Source organism: Perca fluviatilis, chromosome 14, assembly GCF_010015445.1.
Source record: "Perca fluviatilis chromosome 14, GENO_Pfluv_1.0, whole genome shotgun sequence".
NCBI classification, from domain to species: Eukaryota; Metazoa; Chordata; class Actinopteri; order Perciformes; family Percidae; genus Perca; species Perca fluviatilis.
In genome coordinates this window covers 8,130,637-8,146,925 of record NC_053125.1, presented here as the reverse complement: position 1 = coordinate 8,146,925, position 16,289 = coordinate 8,130,637, and the positions used below count along the sequence as shown (strand labels likewise).

The 16,289-nt window shown below is 40.4% G+C and overlaps 4 protein-coding genes across 4 annotated transcripts; all 4 read left to right on the top strand.

The window, feature by feature from the left end:
* Positions 1 to 813: 813 nt before the first annotated feature.
* Positions 814 to 2,573, top strand: LOC120572368. Its single transcript, XM_039821651.1, has 6 exons — positions 814 to 868; positions 982 to 1,323; positions 1,469 to 1,510; positions 1,615 to 1,734; positions 1,816 to 1,850; positions 2,299 to 2,573. The coding sequence occupies exons 1-6, from the start codon at positions 823 to 825 to the stop codon at positions 2,476 to 2,478; spliced, it is 765 nt and encodes a 254-aa protein (XP_039677585.1). The 5' UTR covers positions 814 to 822; the 3' UTR covers positions 2,479 to 2,573.
* A 786-nt stretch (positions 2,574 to 3,359) lies between these two features.
* Positions 3,360 to 6,259, top strand: LOC120572376. The gene is made up of 6 exons (XM_039821674.1): positions 3,360 to 3,410; positions 3,579 to 3,920; positions 5,477 to 5,518; positions 5,621 to 5,731; positions 5,841 to 5,875; positions 6,024 to 6,259. The coding sequence occupies exons 1-6, from the start codon at positions 3,365 to 3,367 to the stop codon at positions 6,159 to 6,161; spliced, it is 714 nt and encodes a 237-aa protein (XP_039677608.1). The 5' UTR covers positions 3,360 to 3,364; the 3' UTR covers positions 6,162 to 6,259.
* Positions 6,260 to 10,514: 4,255 nt separating this feature from the next.
* LOC120572367 lies at positions 10,515 to 12,427 on the top strand. The gene is made up of 6 exons (XM_039821650.1): positions 10,515 to 10,624; positions 10,795 to 11,136; positions 11,288 to 11,329; positions 11,442 to 11,561; positions 11,666 to 11,700; positions 12,151 to 12,427. The coding sequence occupies exons 1-6, from the start codon at positions 10,579 to 10,581 to the stop codon at positions 12,328 to 12,330; spliced, it is 765 nt and encodes a 254-aa protein (XP_039677584.1). The 5' UTR covers positions 10,515 to 10,578; the 3' UTR covers positions 12,331 to 12,427.
* Positions 12,428 to 12,843: 416 nt separating this feature from the next.
* Positions 12,844 to 15,041, top strand: LOC120572382. The gene is made up of 6 exons (XM_039821680.1): positions 12,844 to 12,929; positions 13,100 to 13,441; positions 13,584 to 13,622; positions 13,727 to 13,825; positions 14,623 to 14,657; positions 14,805 to 15,041. Exons 1-6 carry the CDS (start codon positions 12,884 to 12,886, stop codon positions 14,925 to 14,927), a joined length of 684 nt encoding a protein of 227 aa, XP_039677614.1. The 5' UTR covers positions 12,844 to 12,883; the 3' UTR covers positions 14,928 to 15,041.
* Positions 15,042 to 16,289: the final 1,248 nt, after the last annotated feature.

Genomic DNA, 16,289 nt, shown 5'->3' with positions numbered 1-16,289 from the left:
AGATGTGCGAATTGGCAACACACGGCTCAAGAAGCCGACAAATGGCCCTTATGTAATTCCCTCCCATTAAAATTATTTATTTCATAAAAATACCCATCAGGGAATGTTAACGGGGTTGTCGGTCTCTAAATCTTTTAACTATAATGAGTCTCTCTCTCTCTGTCTCTCTCCACTCTTCTAAGAACGGTGACGCCGTTATCAATCGAGTATTGATTGGTCGGTAGGCGGTGCTTTTACACCGGTTGATCTCTGATCTCCAACTTAACCTGCTCCCGACCAGGTTAGGTGTTCAGCGTAAGTTACCATGGCGATTGAACCCGGTAACAAGTGAGCCACCGTCGTGGTACAGAAAACCCTGGGTTGAACCTGAAGTTACCTTGTTAACGCCAAATCTTGGTTCGTAGTACACGCCTCTGATGTTTTTATCCGCCGCCGCAGCCAAGCGTAAACACTTTTTTGCAGTATTTCAACTTCTTTCAAGTTTCAACAAATGTTTTTTATGTAAATTGTAAAAAAGGAAATGGCTTCAATAGAGGAGGAGAATGGGTCAGAAATCTGTAAAGGCATGTTGGTGGTCATGAGGGTGTCTTAAATAATGGCTGTATATAACTGCAGGAGTCAATGATATGTTTAGTGAAAACTTTTATCTCATATTGGATCTGACAGATATAAACTGACAGAACTTAAATATGTGCAAAGGCATTGCATTGGCAGTTCGCTATGAGCGGCAAGATGAAAAGAAGACACCCCGCCTCTCTAAACTCCTTTATAAGAGCTCAGCGGTACAAACTATCCTTGCAGTGAAACGTTTAAAAACGCAGAATGAGGAACTTCACCTTTGTAACCGCTTTACTTCTCTGCAGCCTCAGTAAGTACTGACACTCGGTTATTCTCAGCACTGAGATATTGTTGTTGTTGCCAGTATGTGCTGCATTATACGCTCAGGGAGAACTCTCTTTCTGTCTCTGCTGTTTGTTTCAGGCTGGATCTCTGGCTCAGCTTCTGAGTTTCACACTGTGGAGGTCCAGTCTGGTGGAAACGTCACTCTGATGTGCTCCAACATTTCCAGCGTTATAACTACAACAGAATGCTTCAGAGTGATCAACAGAAACAAACCCAGCAGCATTTCCTCTATGTACGGGACGGATGGCAAACCTTCGTTAAGGGATGGATTTGAAAATAGATTTGAGATGAGCTCCAACGACTCTACTGTCTTTCTTAAAATCAAGGAAGTGGATTTATCTGACTCTGGACTGTATTTCTGTAGAATTAACAGAGATGGACATACAGTCATCGCCGGTCTAACACATTTAAAAGTTCAAGGTAAGATTGTAGATAAGCCTCAGAGATCTGTTTTTCTTATCATATTAACAGTTTCTCACATTTATTGTCACAGTCTTATGAAAACAGCATAAAGACAAACAAGAAACCAATACATGTCAAATTATGTCATTTATATGTCTTAAAGGTGACGATGAATCTGATTTTGGAGAGGATTTAAATACTGAAAGTAAGGTTCTCTTTTTTCATTATGCGAGTTACCACAGAGCCAGTCATTTCAATCTTAACCATCTCTTTTAAAAACTGACTCTAATTCTGTCCTTTGTCTTGTAGAGGAGTCTGATGGAATGACAAACGTCATGAGTGTGTTCCTGGGTTTTCTCACAGTTCTGACTGTTTTCCTCACTATAGTGGTCATTCTTCTGACTGTTAAAATCAGTAAACTTCAGACAGGTACAGTTGATCCATAATTTGATGCACATGATGGATAAATCTCAAATAACTAATGAGACTTTTGTCTTTTTTTCCATTTAGCTGTGAATGAAGAACTGCAGCCAGAAAGAAATGAGGTGAACCCAGCATTAACTTATATAAACTGTGTTATGGTTTTAAATATGCTCAACCAGAAGATATCTTGTCATGAGAGAGAACACGTAGCCTTCCTACTAGTTAGAAAATGGTTGTTTCAACCTAAAATATAACCACTGTAGGATGCAGCAATTTGAGTTATGTTAATGAGTGTTTGTCATATTTGACAATGTGACCTATGTCTAAATGGTGATTGAGCAACCTTGATTTCAATCATTAAACAGTTTTTCGTATGTGTTATGTGTAAGACAGCTGGGAATTTATTCAAAATCATGTTTATGGTTAGCTAAACTGGGGTTAACAATTATTAATTGTTAACGATTCCTTTGTGGAAAGACCAGCAAATCCACAAATTTCACAGAATTTTGGCAAACTCAGCTGCAGTATGTGTGTGATTCAGTGTGTGACTCTGAATACTCTGATTTACAGGATCTGGGCTCAGATGAACTGAACTACGCAGCTCTAAATTTCCAGGCAAAACCCAAAAGAAGCCGCAGGCCTGCATCAGAGAGAGAGCTGGAGCCACATGTTGTGTATGCTGCCACCAGAGAGACTCAGGAAACATCTGGAACTGCAGCTCAGACTGGAACCGATGCTTCATTATGTTAATCTGCTGATGTATTTTTATGTGTGGACAGTGTGTGGAACTAGCTGTACAATTGCTAAAATCGTTCATCCCTTTAAATAAACTCCCTTAATTACTTTATCTTTGTAAATTACATCATCATTTGCATTCAAAACTGTACAGAGAGTCCTGATACAACTGCTTCATTTTTTATTTTGTAGGCAAGTACACTGGAATAAGTAAGTGGAAGTCTCATAATCTAAGTCTCTCCGAGCTAGGTACGTTAGCATGCTAACATGGTCACAGTATCAATATTAGAGGACATCACATTTCATAGCAATCCATCCAACAGTTGTTAAGATATATCACTTAAAACCACGAATGTCAACCTCACAGTGGTGCTGGAGGAAGAGTCAGGGGATCTCTAAAGTCATTAGGCTACTTCCTCTGGGGACCATGAATATCTCTACAAGATGTCATGATAATAATAGTTGTTGAAATATTTCAGTCTGGACCCAAGAGGTTGACTGATTGACCGGCTGACTGGCCTTGCCATCACTCATGTCATGTCACCAGGACAGATTTGAGCATCAACAGGAAAACTCCATAGTGTTGGGTTTTGAATCTTTGACACAAAGATGCAGAGTGAATGAACCCTTTAACAACATTATTATATGGGAGCCGGTCCTTGGTAGAAGATCTTGTCATATTTCATGTCATACCAGACTGTTATGGATTAGGTAAGGGTGCTTTAACGTGTATGACATAAGATCCAAGAACCAAACGTTTCTGAGCTTAAATCTGTGCCAAGGCATTGCATTGGCAGGTTGCTATGCGAAAAAAAAAAAAAAAAAGACAGCCCGCCTCTCTAAACTCCTTTTTAAGAGCTCAGCGGTACAAACTATCTTTGAAGTGAAACGTTTAAACAGAATGAGGAGCTTCACCTTGATAACAGCTTTACTTCTCTGCAGCCTCAGTAAGTACTGATACTTGGTTATTCTCAGCACCAAATCATCTAACAAATTACCCACCAGAATTTCAACTTTCAAATAAGAACTGAATTATTGTTAATGTTGCCTTAATACAGTAAGTGCTGCATGATACACTCAGGGATAACTCTCTCTGTCTCTGCTGTTTGTTTCAGGCTGGATCTCTGTCTCAGCTTCTGAGTCTCACACTGTGGAGGTCCAGTCTGGTGGAGACGTCACTCTGATGTGCTCCAACATTTCCAGCGTTCCAACTCTGACAGACTGGTTCAGAGTGATCAACAGAACCAAGCCCAGCTGTGTCTCCTCTATGTACGGGTCTGATGGCAAACCTTCGTTCTGTGATGGATTTCAAAATGGATTTGAGATGAGCTCCAACATCTCTACGGTCTTTCTTAAAATCAAGAGAGTGGATTTATCTGAATCTGGACTGTATTTCTGTGGGTTTTACATAAAAGGACATACAGTCATCGCTGGTGCAACACATTTAAAAGTTCAAGGTAAGATTGTAGTTAAAACGAAAATAATATAATGTCCGCAACACTGCTTTAAACTCCCATATTTAATATAAAAATGCAACGTTTCGACCCAGCTGGGTCTTCTTCAGGCAAATGGTGAACACATTTGATGAAGGGATATATGTAGGGCTCACATTCAGCTGACACACCATCTGGCTTCAATTAGCCTGATTAGGTGTGAGCTACCCAAAAAGGCCCCACCCATGACATTTTCATAGACTTTTTCACCATATACATCCCAAAAGAGAGGGGGGGGGTTTTTAAAATACAATATATCCAAAGAGACACATGATATTACCATGCACAGAACTAGAGAAAAAGGGAAAAAGAAAAAAATGGGAAAAGAAAAAATATATAGAGATAAACATTCAAGAGGAAAACAATTCCATATAAAGTTACCACAAACAGTTAAGAAATTAATGAACACTACCCCACATATTCATAAAATCTACTGCATTAGTACTTACACAAACAGACAATATCTTACAATGTTTTATATAAGAAACAAACGAATTGTCACTGATTCTGGTCCGTATCGCTCTCGTTGTTTTACCCACATAAGCTAAACCACATTAGCTTATGTGGGTAAAACAACGAGAGCGATACGGACCAGAATCAGTGAACACAGAAGCACCATTAGAACAGGGGATAAGCGCAGCCCTGTAGCAGCTCATTTTAAACAGGTAGGGCATAATGTCAGCGCCCTCAGATATATAGGGGTGGAGCGAGTCAACAAACCTCCTAGAGGGGGAGACCAGGACAAAAGGCTCCTCCAACGGGAAACCTTTTGGATTCATTATCTAAACACAATGTCTCCTCATGGCCTTAATGAAGAATTTGATATAAAACCATTCTTATAAAAAATGTTGTAAGATATTGTTTGTTTCTTAATGAAGAATTTGATACAAAACTATTTCTAAAAAATGTTGTTAGATATTGTTTGTTTCTTATATAAAACATTGTAAGATATTGTCTGTTTGTGTAAGTACTAATGCAGTAGATTTTATGAATATGTGGGGTAGTGTTAATTAATTTCTTAACTGTTTGTGGTAACTTTATATGGAATTGTTTTCCCTTTGAATGTTTATCTCTATATATTTTTTCTTTTTCCCATTTTTTCTTTTTCCCTTTTCTCTAGTTCTGTGCATGGTAATATCATGTGTCTCTTTGGATATATTGTATTTTAAAAAGCAACCCCCCCCCCCCTCTCTTTGGGATGTATATGGTGAAAAAGTCTATGAAAATGTCATGGGTGGGGCCTTTTTGGGTAGCTCACATCTAATCAGGCTAATTGAAGCCAGTGTTGCGGACATTATATTATTTTCGTTTTAAGTATTTTCATTTGTCCTGCACCTGCCAGAAGGTGGGATGTGCACACAGTTACTTTTTTTATAAAGATTGTAGTTAAGCCTCAGAGATCTGTGTTTCTCATCATATACAGAATATCTCACATGTATTGTCACAGTGGTATGAAAACAGCATAAAGAACAAACAGTAAATCAATATGTGTCAAATTTTGTCATATTGTCTTTTTAAAGGTAACAGTGAATCAGATTTTGGAGTAGATTTAAAGACTGAAGGTAAGGTTCTCCTTTTTCACTGTGCAAGTGTCCACAGACCCAGTAATTTCAATCTCAACCATCTGTTTTAAAAACAGACTAATTCTGTCCTTTGTCCTGTAGAGGAGTCTGATGGAATGACAAATGTCATGATTATGATCCTGGGTGTTCTGACTGTTTTCTTCATGACAGCTGTCATTGTTCTGTCTGTTAAAAACAGGAAACTTAGGAAAGGTACAGACGTAGCACTTGTTGCACATTCAGTTGTATTACGTTTTAACAGACAAAGCCACTGCAAAGTATTTAGTCAGTTAACTAATCAGGCGTATGTTTTGTCACATAGCTGCTAAAGAAGAACTGCATCCTGAAAGAAACAAGGTGAAGTATTACAGTAGTTAATAATATATGTTGGTATATTTAAGGTTTAAATCATTAACCAGGGCCAGTACAGATTCTCCACTGCCTTCTGAAAAAAGTAGTTCCAGTGTGTGAGATATGTGATACTAAATACTGTATTGATCTACAGAATGGGGGCTCTGATGATCTGAACTCTGCAGCTCTGAGGTTCCTTCCAAACACAATAAGGAACAGGAGGCCTGATCAGAGAGAGAAGTGGAGACTCAGGTTCTTTATAGCACCAGCAGATAGACACAAGCAGCAATAGGACTGTAACTCTCAGTGGAACTGATGCTCTATATTCATCTGCTGCCAGAGTCAATGGCAACATTCTTTTATTAAATAAAGTTCCTATACTCATGGTCAGTTTGCATTCCCTTCCTTGTGTTTGTTTCCGTCTCTCTCTCAGCAAAAAGTCTGTCTTTCTTATTGTGTCATTTGGATGAGAGGAACAGCAACATATCTGATGTTTGATGAGGAGGAGACACAAAGACACCGTAGATGATGAAGTCAAACTTACTCATATGGAGAGTCTAATGGTCTGTCGGGGGCGGGGGGGTATGAATCTCTTCACAGGAAGAGACAGCACAGTGTGGTCTGAGCACACCTGACACCAGAGTGACGAGGCCAGGCTAGCAAAGTATAAAATGAAACAAAATCATATCAGCTTCTGTATTAGTACAGACTGGAAGTATAGTAAATAAATAAATAAAGATAGAACATATTTGAGGTTTGGTGGAGGAGGAGCCAGTGAAGGAAACTGATCTCTGTCAAATGTCCTTATAGGGAGAGTCTGCAGGGAGGTACACTTTCTTGATTCTCTATTTGGATGTACTGACTTTTTATTTTTTAACTGTCTCTATTGTACAGTATGCTGACATAGTGAGTGTATATATGAGAAATACAAAGGGGTAGCTTCCTGACCTGGCTGTGTTTGCATGCACAAACAGGATGGGCAACAACAAGTGTTGTGCCCCCACCTCGTTATTTTCCACTGTGGTTTTAACACTTGGTGTATCGGCTAAAGCGAAAGCCACAGGAAGACTGGCCTTCAGCTCTCTGCAATAAAACCACAAGCATCTAAAGCTGCACTACTTTTCACACAAAAGCTGTCCAATTTCCTCACACTCATTTTACTCTTTTACCTTCATACATCTGCACCCTGCATTCAGAAAATATGCCTCGTGCAGCCTCATACCTGCACAGTCAGATGACAGCGTCATTAAACTGAGAGCTAGGCGCCTCCCATTGGTATGTGGACAACATACTCATACACACTCTAATTGGTGATTCCCAAACAGCTGAGTCATTAAAGAATCAAACTCACTGAATGGTAGGGTGGGTGCTATGAGCAACAGTGGTTTCTTCCTGGAAGATTTGTAAATGAGACCACTGTTTTAATCAGTTATAAATGACTGCAGTACACCTTCTGACCAGCAGTGGCAGCATTGAGCACAGAGCTGCTGAGCAGCACTCCAGCTGGTGAAGGAGGAAGAAATCCAGTGCCATCTTGGATTTGACATAGTTTGTACAGACTTTAATGGCAGAAACCTTTCTCAGTCAGTAGAGACTTTGCAGCCACTTAATTTCATTTCTTTATGCCAGTCCTTCATTAGGGAAACTTCTAATGCAAGTCATGGTGAAACACGTTTCAAGTGTTACCATCTCCTTTGTCACTAGAAGTAATGTTAAATGTGTCTGTTAACGATGATGGTTGTGTCTTTATTTTTCCCTTCAACATCTTCCTGTCACTTTTCCCATTGGACACAGATGACACATCACTTGTTTGACAGGAAGAGACAGCAGTGGTGTCTGACCACGGCTGAGGTGAAAATGACACATTTTTATAAAAAGAAGCATGATGCTACTTAAAGCAATTAAGTTTCCAGTAGTTGTCATCCCCTTCTGTACTCCACTCATCACTGCACACAAAAAGACTAATTGACCTTTACAAAATATGTCAATATCTGATTGCAGACTTGTGGAAAGCTCAAACACACGTGCACAACCAGACATGAGAGCATTTACTTTTTGCATATTACCCCTATATTCCACTGGAATGAGGGCCTCGTGAGCAATCGCAGCCATTCAAGTCAATGCTTGATATTCCACTAGCCACGCCGCATCCCAGATGTGCGTGTGAAGCGGCTCTCCGCTCCGCTAAAGCTAAGCGCCAGGTCTATTTTTACGCAAGCCGTTTGGACAGCCGGGCAGGAAGTAAAACAGTGAGTGTATCCAGTCAATTTACCAAAACAACCACCCCAATATCTTTTATGTCTCCTTTACAATACCATGGATGACTAAAGATTCATCGTGGAGGTTGAAAATGTAATATGACAGCACAGATACTTTTTTATAAGGACAACACCAGAAAAGAGAAGGCATGGAGTTTAATTACAGGAGTGCTTGGAGTGGAAGGTAGATACTAGCTTAATAAACACATGATTGTTCTGTAAAGTACAACGTGGACCCAATAAAATGTGAGAGTCAGGCAGGCAAGACGCTCCACTTCTGAGACTCTCCCAGTGTGGTATGGCACGTGGCAGAGGACGGAAAAAAACCGGAACGCAGCACGGACATGCCCAGTGGAGAATCGGAGTTAGAAGAGAGATCCACTGTGAATAAATTCTTCAACATCTGTTAAGTTGGAACTGGACCTTGGAGGATGATTGTATGATATGTGGTGTAATGGATGGCAATAACAAATAATCACCAATCCATACAACAACAATGAATACAACAGTAAAATCTGGGGTGCAGCTTCCATTTTCAGAATACACATTTTGTCTCAGTCTTGCTTGTCTGGGGTATAACAAAACGAATTCTCATGAACGTGTTCTTATATCGTAAAAAAGAAAAAAGAAAAAAAGAAGTATGCACAACAGATGATATCCTACGAAATTACAGCGACCGCCGAAACGGTCACATGATGTTCACTTTCAACTTAATTTTAGCCGAGAAAAAGTTACTGTGAGCCAGCTATTGTGAGCCCCGGCCATTTAATGTTAGGTTGACATCACATTTCACAGCAATCCATCAAACAGTTGCTGGAATATTTCACTTAAAACCACAAATGTCAACCTCACATTGGTGCTAGAGGAAGAGTCTGGGGATCTCTAAAGTCATTAGGCTACATCTTCTCGGGACCATGAATATCTGTACAAGATGTCATGACGATAATAATTCCGGAAAATTGGCAAAAAGGAAATTAATGGCATGTCACCAGGACAGATTTGAGCATTAATACAGGAAAACTCCATAGTGTTGGGTTTTGGATCTTTGAGACAAAGATGCAGAGTGAATGAACCCTTTAACAACATTATTATATGGGAGCCGGTCCTTGGTAGAAGATCTTGTCATATTTCATGTCATACCAGACTGTTATGGATTAAGTATCATAAGATGTTCCAAGAACCAAATGTTTCGGAGCTTAAATATCTGCAAAGGCATTGCATTGGCAGGTCGCTGTACGAAAGAAAAAAAATACACCCCACCTCTCTACACTCCTTTATAAGAGCTCAGCGGTACAAACTCTCTTTGCAGTGAAACGTTGACCCACGCCCGCCGATAGGGGGGGACAAACGGGTCTGTTGTCCCGGGCCCAGAGTAGGGGGGGCCCAGAACTGGGCCCTCATTAAATTATGGAATAATTGAAAAAAAAAAAATTTTAATAGGCCTATTTGTGGAAAAAAATATGTAATATTTGAGTTACATAAAAGCTTTTTATTTGTTTTCTTCCTAATTGTCCTTGAAATAGTGGTCAAGAACCCCCCCACCCCCAACACAAAAATGGTTTGGTGTTGTTGAAGTTCAGTACGCTCAAAATTTCCGGTCAGCACAAGTCCGGTGCTCAGAAAAGGAAGGAAAAGAGAAGAAGAAAATAGAGGCCTTAGAGATTTTCTAAATAAATATATATATAAAAAAAAAGGTGGTGACGGTGAAGCTGGAACTGTCAACGTAGAGCGAGGTAAAAAACAGCGCAGCCTTGTAACGTAAGCTAACAGGCCAGCTCTAATGTTAACGTCCATTAGCTTGTATAAAAGCCTGAGACAACACGTTCTCTCTGACAGAAAGAGTTGAGTTTGGTAGCTCCGTCAGAGAGGATGAGACAGAGAGGAGAGAGATCCAGCTGCTGTCAGGGGACAGAGAGAGTGATGCGGGAGGGGCCCGCTGCCTCGCAACGGAGGGACAGAGTCAGGCTACCGGTGAGAGAGAATTGAGAGAGAGAGAGAGAGAGAGAGAGAGACAGAGAGAGAGAGAGAGAGAGAGAGAGACAGAGAGAGAGAGACAGAGAGAGAGAGAGAGAGAGAGAGAGAGAGAGAGAGACAGAGAGAGAGAGAGAGAGAGAGAGAGAGAGAGAGAGAGACAGAGAGAGAGACAGAGAGAGAGACAGAGAGAGAGACAGAGAGAGAGATGCGGGAGGGGCCCGCTGCCCTGTTGGAGAGTATGAGCAGGATGGATCAGAGACTGATCACACACTTAATTTCAGTGAGAGATGTGAGGAGAGGAGAGGAAGATCAGATCAGAGGAGAGGAGCAGGAGAGGAAGAGGAGAGGAACTGGAGAGGAAGAGCAGAGGAGAGGAAAAGCAAGGGAAAAGGAGAGATCTGGGCACGGGGGGCCCATCTAAGCTTATCTCGTCCCGGGCCCAGGCAAGACTGTCAGCTGGCCTGCGTTGAACACACAATGAGGAACTTCACCTTGATAACAGCTTTACTTCTCTGCAGCCTCAGTAAGTACTGATACTTGGTTATTCTCAGCACCAATTCATCTAACAAATTACCCACCAGAATTTCTACTTTCAAATAAGAACTGAATTATTGTTAATGTTGCCTTAATACAGTAAGTGCTGCATTATACACTCAGGGAGAACTCTCTCTCTGTCTCTGCTGTTTGTTTCAGGCTGGATCTCTGTCTCAGCTTCTGAGTCTCACACTGTGGAGGTCCAGTCTGGTGGAGACGTCACTCTGATGTGCTCCAACATTTCCAGCGTTCCAACTCTGACAGAATGGTTCAGAGTGATCAACAGAACCAAGCCCAGCTGTGTCTCCTCTATGTACCCATATGATAGCAATGCTTCGTTCTGTGGTGGATTTCAAAATAGATTTGAGATGAGCTCCAACATCTCTAATGTCTATCTTAAAATCAAGAGAGTGGATTTATCTGACTCTGGTTTGTATTTCTGTGGATTATACTTGAAAAAACATACAGTCATCGTCGGTGCAACATATCTAAAAGTCCAAGGTAAGATTGTAGTTAAGCCTCAGGGATCTGTTTCCATCATATTAACAGTGTATATCACATTTATTGTCACAGTCATATGAAAACAGCATGAAGACAAACAAGAAACCAATACGTGTCAAATTATTTAATTGATACTGTTTATGTTTTAAAGGTAACAGTGAATCTGATTTTGGAGTGGATTTAAATACTGAAAGTAAGGTTCTCTTTTTTCACTGTGAAAGTTACCACAGAGTCACACAGTCATTTAAATCTTAACCATGTCTTCTAAAAAACTAACTAACCTAATTCTGTCATTTGTCTTGTAGAGGAGTCTGATGGAATGACAAACGTCATGAGTGTGATCCTGGGTGCTCTGACTTTTCTGACTGTTTTCCTCACTATAGTCATCATTGTTCTGACTGTTAAAATCAGGAAACTTCAGACAGGTACAGTTGATCTATAATTCGTTGCACATGGTGGATAAATCCAAAGCAAAGTATATGGTCAATAATATTAAACTAATGAAACTTTTGTCTTTTTTCCCCTTTAGCTGTGAATGAAGAACAGCAGCCAGAAAGAAACAAGGTGAACCCAGCATTAACTTATATAAACTGTGTGTTATGGTTTTAAATATGCTCAACCAGAAGATATCTTGTCATGAGAGAGAACATGTAGCCTTCCTGCTAGTTAGAAAATGGTTGTTTCAACCTAAAATATAACCACTGTAGGATGCAGCAATTTTAGTTATGTTAATGAGTGTTTGTCATATTTGACAATGTGACCTATGTCTAAATGGTGTTTGAGGAACCTCGATTTCAATCATTAAACAGTTTTTTGTATTTTTTATGTGTAAGACAGCTGGGAATTTATTCAAAATCATGTTTATGGTTAGCTAAACTGGGGTTAACAATTATTAATTGTTAACGATTCCTTTGTGGAAAGACCAACAAATCCACAAATTTCACAGAATTTTGGCAAACTCAGCTGCAGTGTGTGTGTGATTCAGTGTGTGACTTTGAATGCTCTGATTTACAGGATCTGGGCTCAGATGAACTGAACTACGCAGCTCTAAATTTCCAGGCAAAACCCAAAAGAAGCCGCAGGCCTGCATCAGAGAGAGAGCTGGAGACACATGTTGTGTATGCTGCCACCAGAGAGACTCAGGAAACATCTGGAACTGCAGCTCAGACTGGAACCGATGCTTCATTATGTTAATCTGCTGATGTATTTTTATGTGTGGACAGTGTGTGGAACTAGCTGTACAATTGCTAAAATAGTTCATCCCTTTAAATAAACTCCCTTAACTACTTTATCTTTGTAAATTACATCATCATTTGCATTCAAAACTGTACAGAGAGTCCTGATCCAACTGACCGGCTGACTGGCCTTGCCATCACTCATGTCATGTCACCAGGACAGATTTGAGCATCAACAGGAAAACTCCATAGTGTTGGGTTTTGAATCTTTGACACAAAGATGCAGAGTGAATGAACCCTTTAACAACATTATTATATGGGAGCTGGTCCTTGGTAGAAGATCTTGTCATATTTCATGTCATACCAGACTGTTATGGATTAGGTAAGGGTGCTTTAACGTGTATGACATAAGATCCAAGAACCAAACGTTTCTGAGCTTAAATCTGTGCCAAGGCATTGCTTGGCAGGTCGCTGTGTGAAAAAAAAAAAAAAGAAGACACCCCGCCTCTCTAAACTCCTTTATAAGAGCTCAGCGGTACAAACTATCTTTGAAGTGAAACGTTGAACACAGAATGAGGAGCTTCACCTTGATAACAGCTTTACTTCTCTGCAGCCTCAGTAAGTACTGATACTTGGTTATTCTCAGCACCAAATCATCTAACAAATTACCCACCAGAATTTCAACTTTCAAATAAGAACTGAATTATTGTTAATGTTGCCTTAATACAGTAAGTGCTGCATGATACACTCAGGGATAACTCTCTTTCTGTCTCTGCTGTTTGTTTCAGGCTGGATCTCTGTCTCAGCTTCTGAGTCTCACACTGTGGAGGTCCAGTCTGGTGGAGACGTCACTCTGATGTGCTCCAACATTTCCAGCGTTATAACTCAGACAGAATGGTTCAGAGTGATCAACAGAACCAAGCCCAGCTGTGTCTCCTCTATGTACGGGTCTGATGGCAAACCTTCGTTCTGTGATGGATTTCAAAATGGATTTGAGATGAGCTCCAACATCTCTACTGTCTTTCTTAAAATCAAGAGAGTGGATTTATCTGACTCTGGACTGTATTTCTGTGGAATTTACATAGAAGGACATTCAGTCATCGCTGGTGCAACACATTTAAAAGTTCAAAGTAAGATTGTAGTTAAGCCTCAGAGATCTGTTTCCATCATATTAACAGTGTATATCACATTTATTGTCACATGTCATATAAAAACAGCATAAAGACAAACAAGAAATCAATGTGTCAAATTATGTAACATTTTGTTTTTTAGCTGACGAATCAGATTTTGGAGTGGATGTAAAGACTGAAGGTAAGGTTCTCCTTTTTCACTGTGCAAGTGTCCACAGAGCCAGCCATTTCAATCTCAACCATCTCTTTTAAAAACAGACTCTAATTCTGTATTTTCTCTTGTAGAGGAGTCTGATGGAATAATTGTGATCCTGGGTGTTCTGACTGTTTTCTTCATGATAGCTGTCATTGTTCTGTCTGTTAAAAACAGGAAACTTCAGAAAGGTACAGACGTAGCACTTGTTGCACATTCAGTTGTATTAAGTTTTAACAGACAAATCCACTGCTAAGTATTTGGTTAAGCCTGGTTCACATGGGCCAATTTTAAAATTGTCGGCCGATTTTCCAATCCTGAGAGACCCCACACACGGCGATAACAAATCACAGGTCTAACAGTTTTGGTCGTACAGTGTGTGGTGCGCAGCACACGGCAAAATCAACACATCACACACAAACCGATTTGACTGCCGAGCATTCCCAGGTCAGACGGGAAATCTCGCAAAATCCCTCGAGATCAAACATGACTTCAGAGTAAACAATCATGGCGGACGAAGAGGATGCAGTGGCGATAGTTTGTAGTGTGTTTTTAACCGAAAAAAAAAAAAAAAAAAAACGTTATCCAAAGAAAAGGCGATGGTCAAAGAAGTGGAGACAACGCGAGCATGGACTATACTTTCTACATCACGAGTTGGTCCATGACTGTTTTGATTTTGTTTCCCGGTGCTTTTCCTCGCCGTGCTCGTTTGTCCCCGGGGGACACCACACACGAGGAGAAATCGGGCCAAAAAAATCCAGCCGATATCCCCGATTTGAGATCGGAGCGGTCCCGACGTCCTTCCGAGCAGACGAGAGCAGTCTTAACACACCACACACGGCAGGAATATCTGATCAGATTATTTTACGATAATCGGAGCATCCTTAAGATTGTCGGAAGGGGTGAATCGGGGCTAAAATCGGCCTAATTATCCTGCCGTCTGAACCAGGCTTTAGTTAACTAATCAGGCGTATGTTTTGTCACATAGCTGCTAAAGAAGAACTGCATCCTGAAAGAAACAAGGTGAAGTATTACAGTAGTTAATAATATATGTTGGTATATTTAAGGTTTAAATCATTAACCAGGGCCAGTACAGATTCTCCACTGCCTTCTGAAAAAGTAGTTCCAGTGTGTGAGATATGTGATACTAAATACTATATTGATCTACAGAATGTGGGCTCTGATGATCTGAACTCTGCAGCTCTGAGGTTCCTTCCAAACACAATAAGGAACAGGAGGCCTGCATCAGAGAGAGAAGTGGAGACTCAGGTTCTTTATAGCGCCAGCAGATAGACACAAGCAGCAATAGGACTGCAACTCTCAGTGGAACTGATGCTCTATATTCATCTGCTGCCAGAGTCAATGGCAACATTCTTTTATTAAATAAAGTTCCTATACTCATGGTCAGTTTGCATTTCCTTCCTTGTGTTTGTTTCCGTCTCTCTCTCAGCAAAAAATCTCGGTCTTTCTTATTGTGTCTGCCTCCGATCTTTATCTGAGAGGAACAACAACATATCTGATGTTTGATGAGGAGGAGACACAAAGACACCGATGATGATGATGATGATGATGATGATGAAGTCAAACTTACTCATATGGAGAATCTAATGGTCTGTCGGGGGCGGGGGGGTATGCATCTCTTCACAGGAAGAGACAGCACAGTGTGGTCTGAGCACACCTGACACCAGAGTATAAAAGTATAAAAAGAAACAAAATCATATCAGCTTCTGTATTAGTACAGACTGGAAGTATATTGTGTCATTTGGATGAGAGGAACAGCAACATATCTGATGTTTGATGAGGAGGAGACACAAAGACACCGAAGATGATGAAGTCAAAGTTACTCATATGGAGAGTCTAATGGTCTGTCGGGGGCGGGGGGGTATGCATCTCTTCACAGGAAGAGACAGCACAGTGTTGTCTGAGCACACCTGACACCAGAGTGACGAGGCCAGGCTAGCAAAGTATAAAATGAAACAAAATCATACCAGCTTCTATATTAGTACAGACTGGAAATATTGTAAATACATAAATATATAACTAGCAATAGAATGAACCAGCGCCCTGCAGTAACAAACATGTTCTGTATGAGTTCCATCACAGGAAGTCTTCAGCCATGACCACAAACACCAAATGACTCGCTGTTTTTACTAACCAAGAGTAATGCTGCTTTAAAAAACACCACTGGTGCCTAGTTTCACTTTGTTCGACAGTTGTTTACTGTTACCTTGTTTTAGAGTAACCCCTGGATTCTATGCCAACATGAGATGTTTTGCCCCTCATCTGAAAAATGTTTTTGGAACAGTCTGCATTAGACTATAGATTTATTTCTCACATGCATCTTTCTCTCAGTCTCTGTCTTTTTTTTATTATCTTTTTATTGTCCTTGATCATAATCTGAAGATGAAAAAGATATTTGAGGTTTGGTGGAGGAGGAGCCAGTGAAGGAAACTGATCTCTGTCAAATGTCCTTATAGGGAGAGTCTGCAGGGAGTTACACTGTCTTGATTCTCTATCTAGATGTACTGACTTTTTTATTTTTTTATTGTCTCTATTGTACAGTATGCTGACATAGTGAATGTGTATATGAGAAATACAAAGGGGTAGCTTCCTGATCTGGCTGTGTTTGCATGCACATACAGTATGGGCAACAAC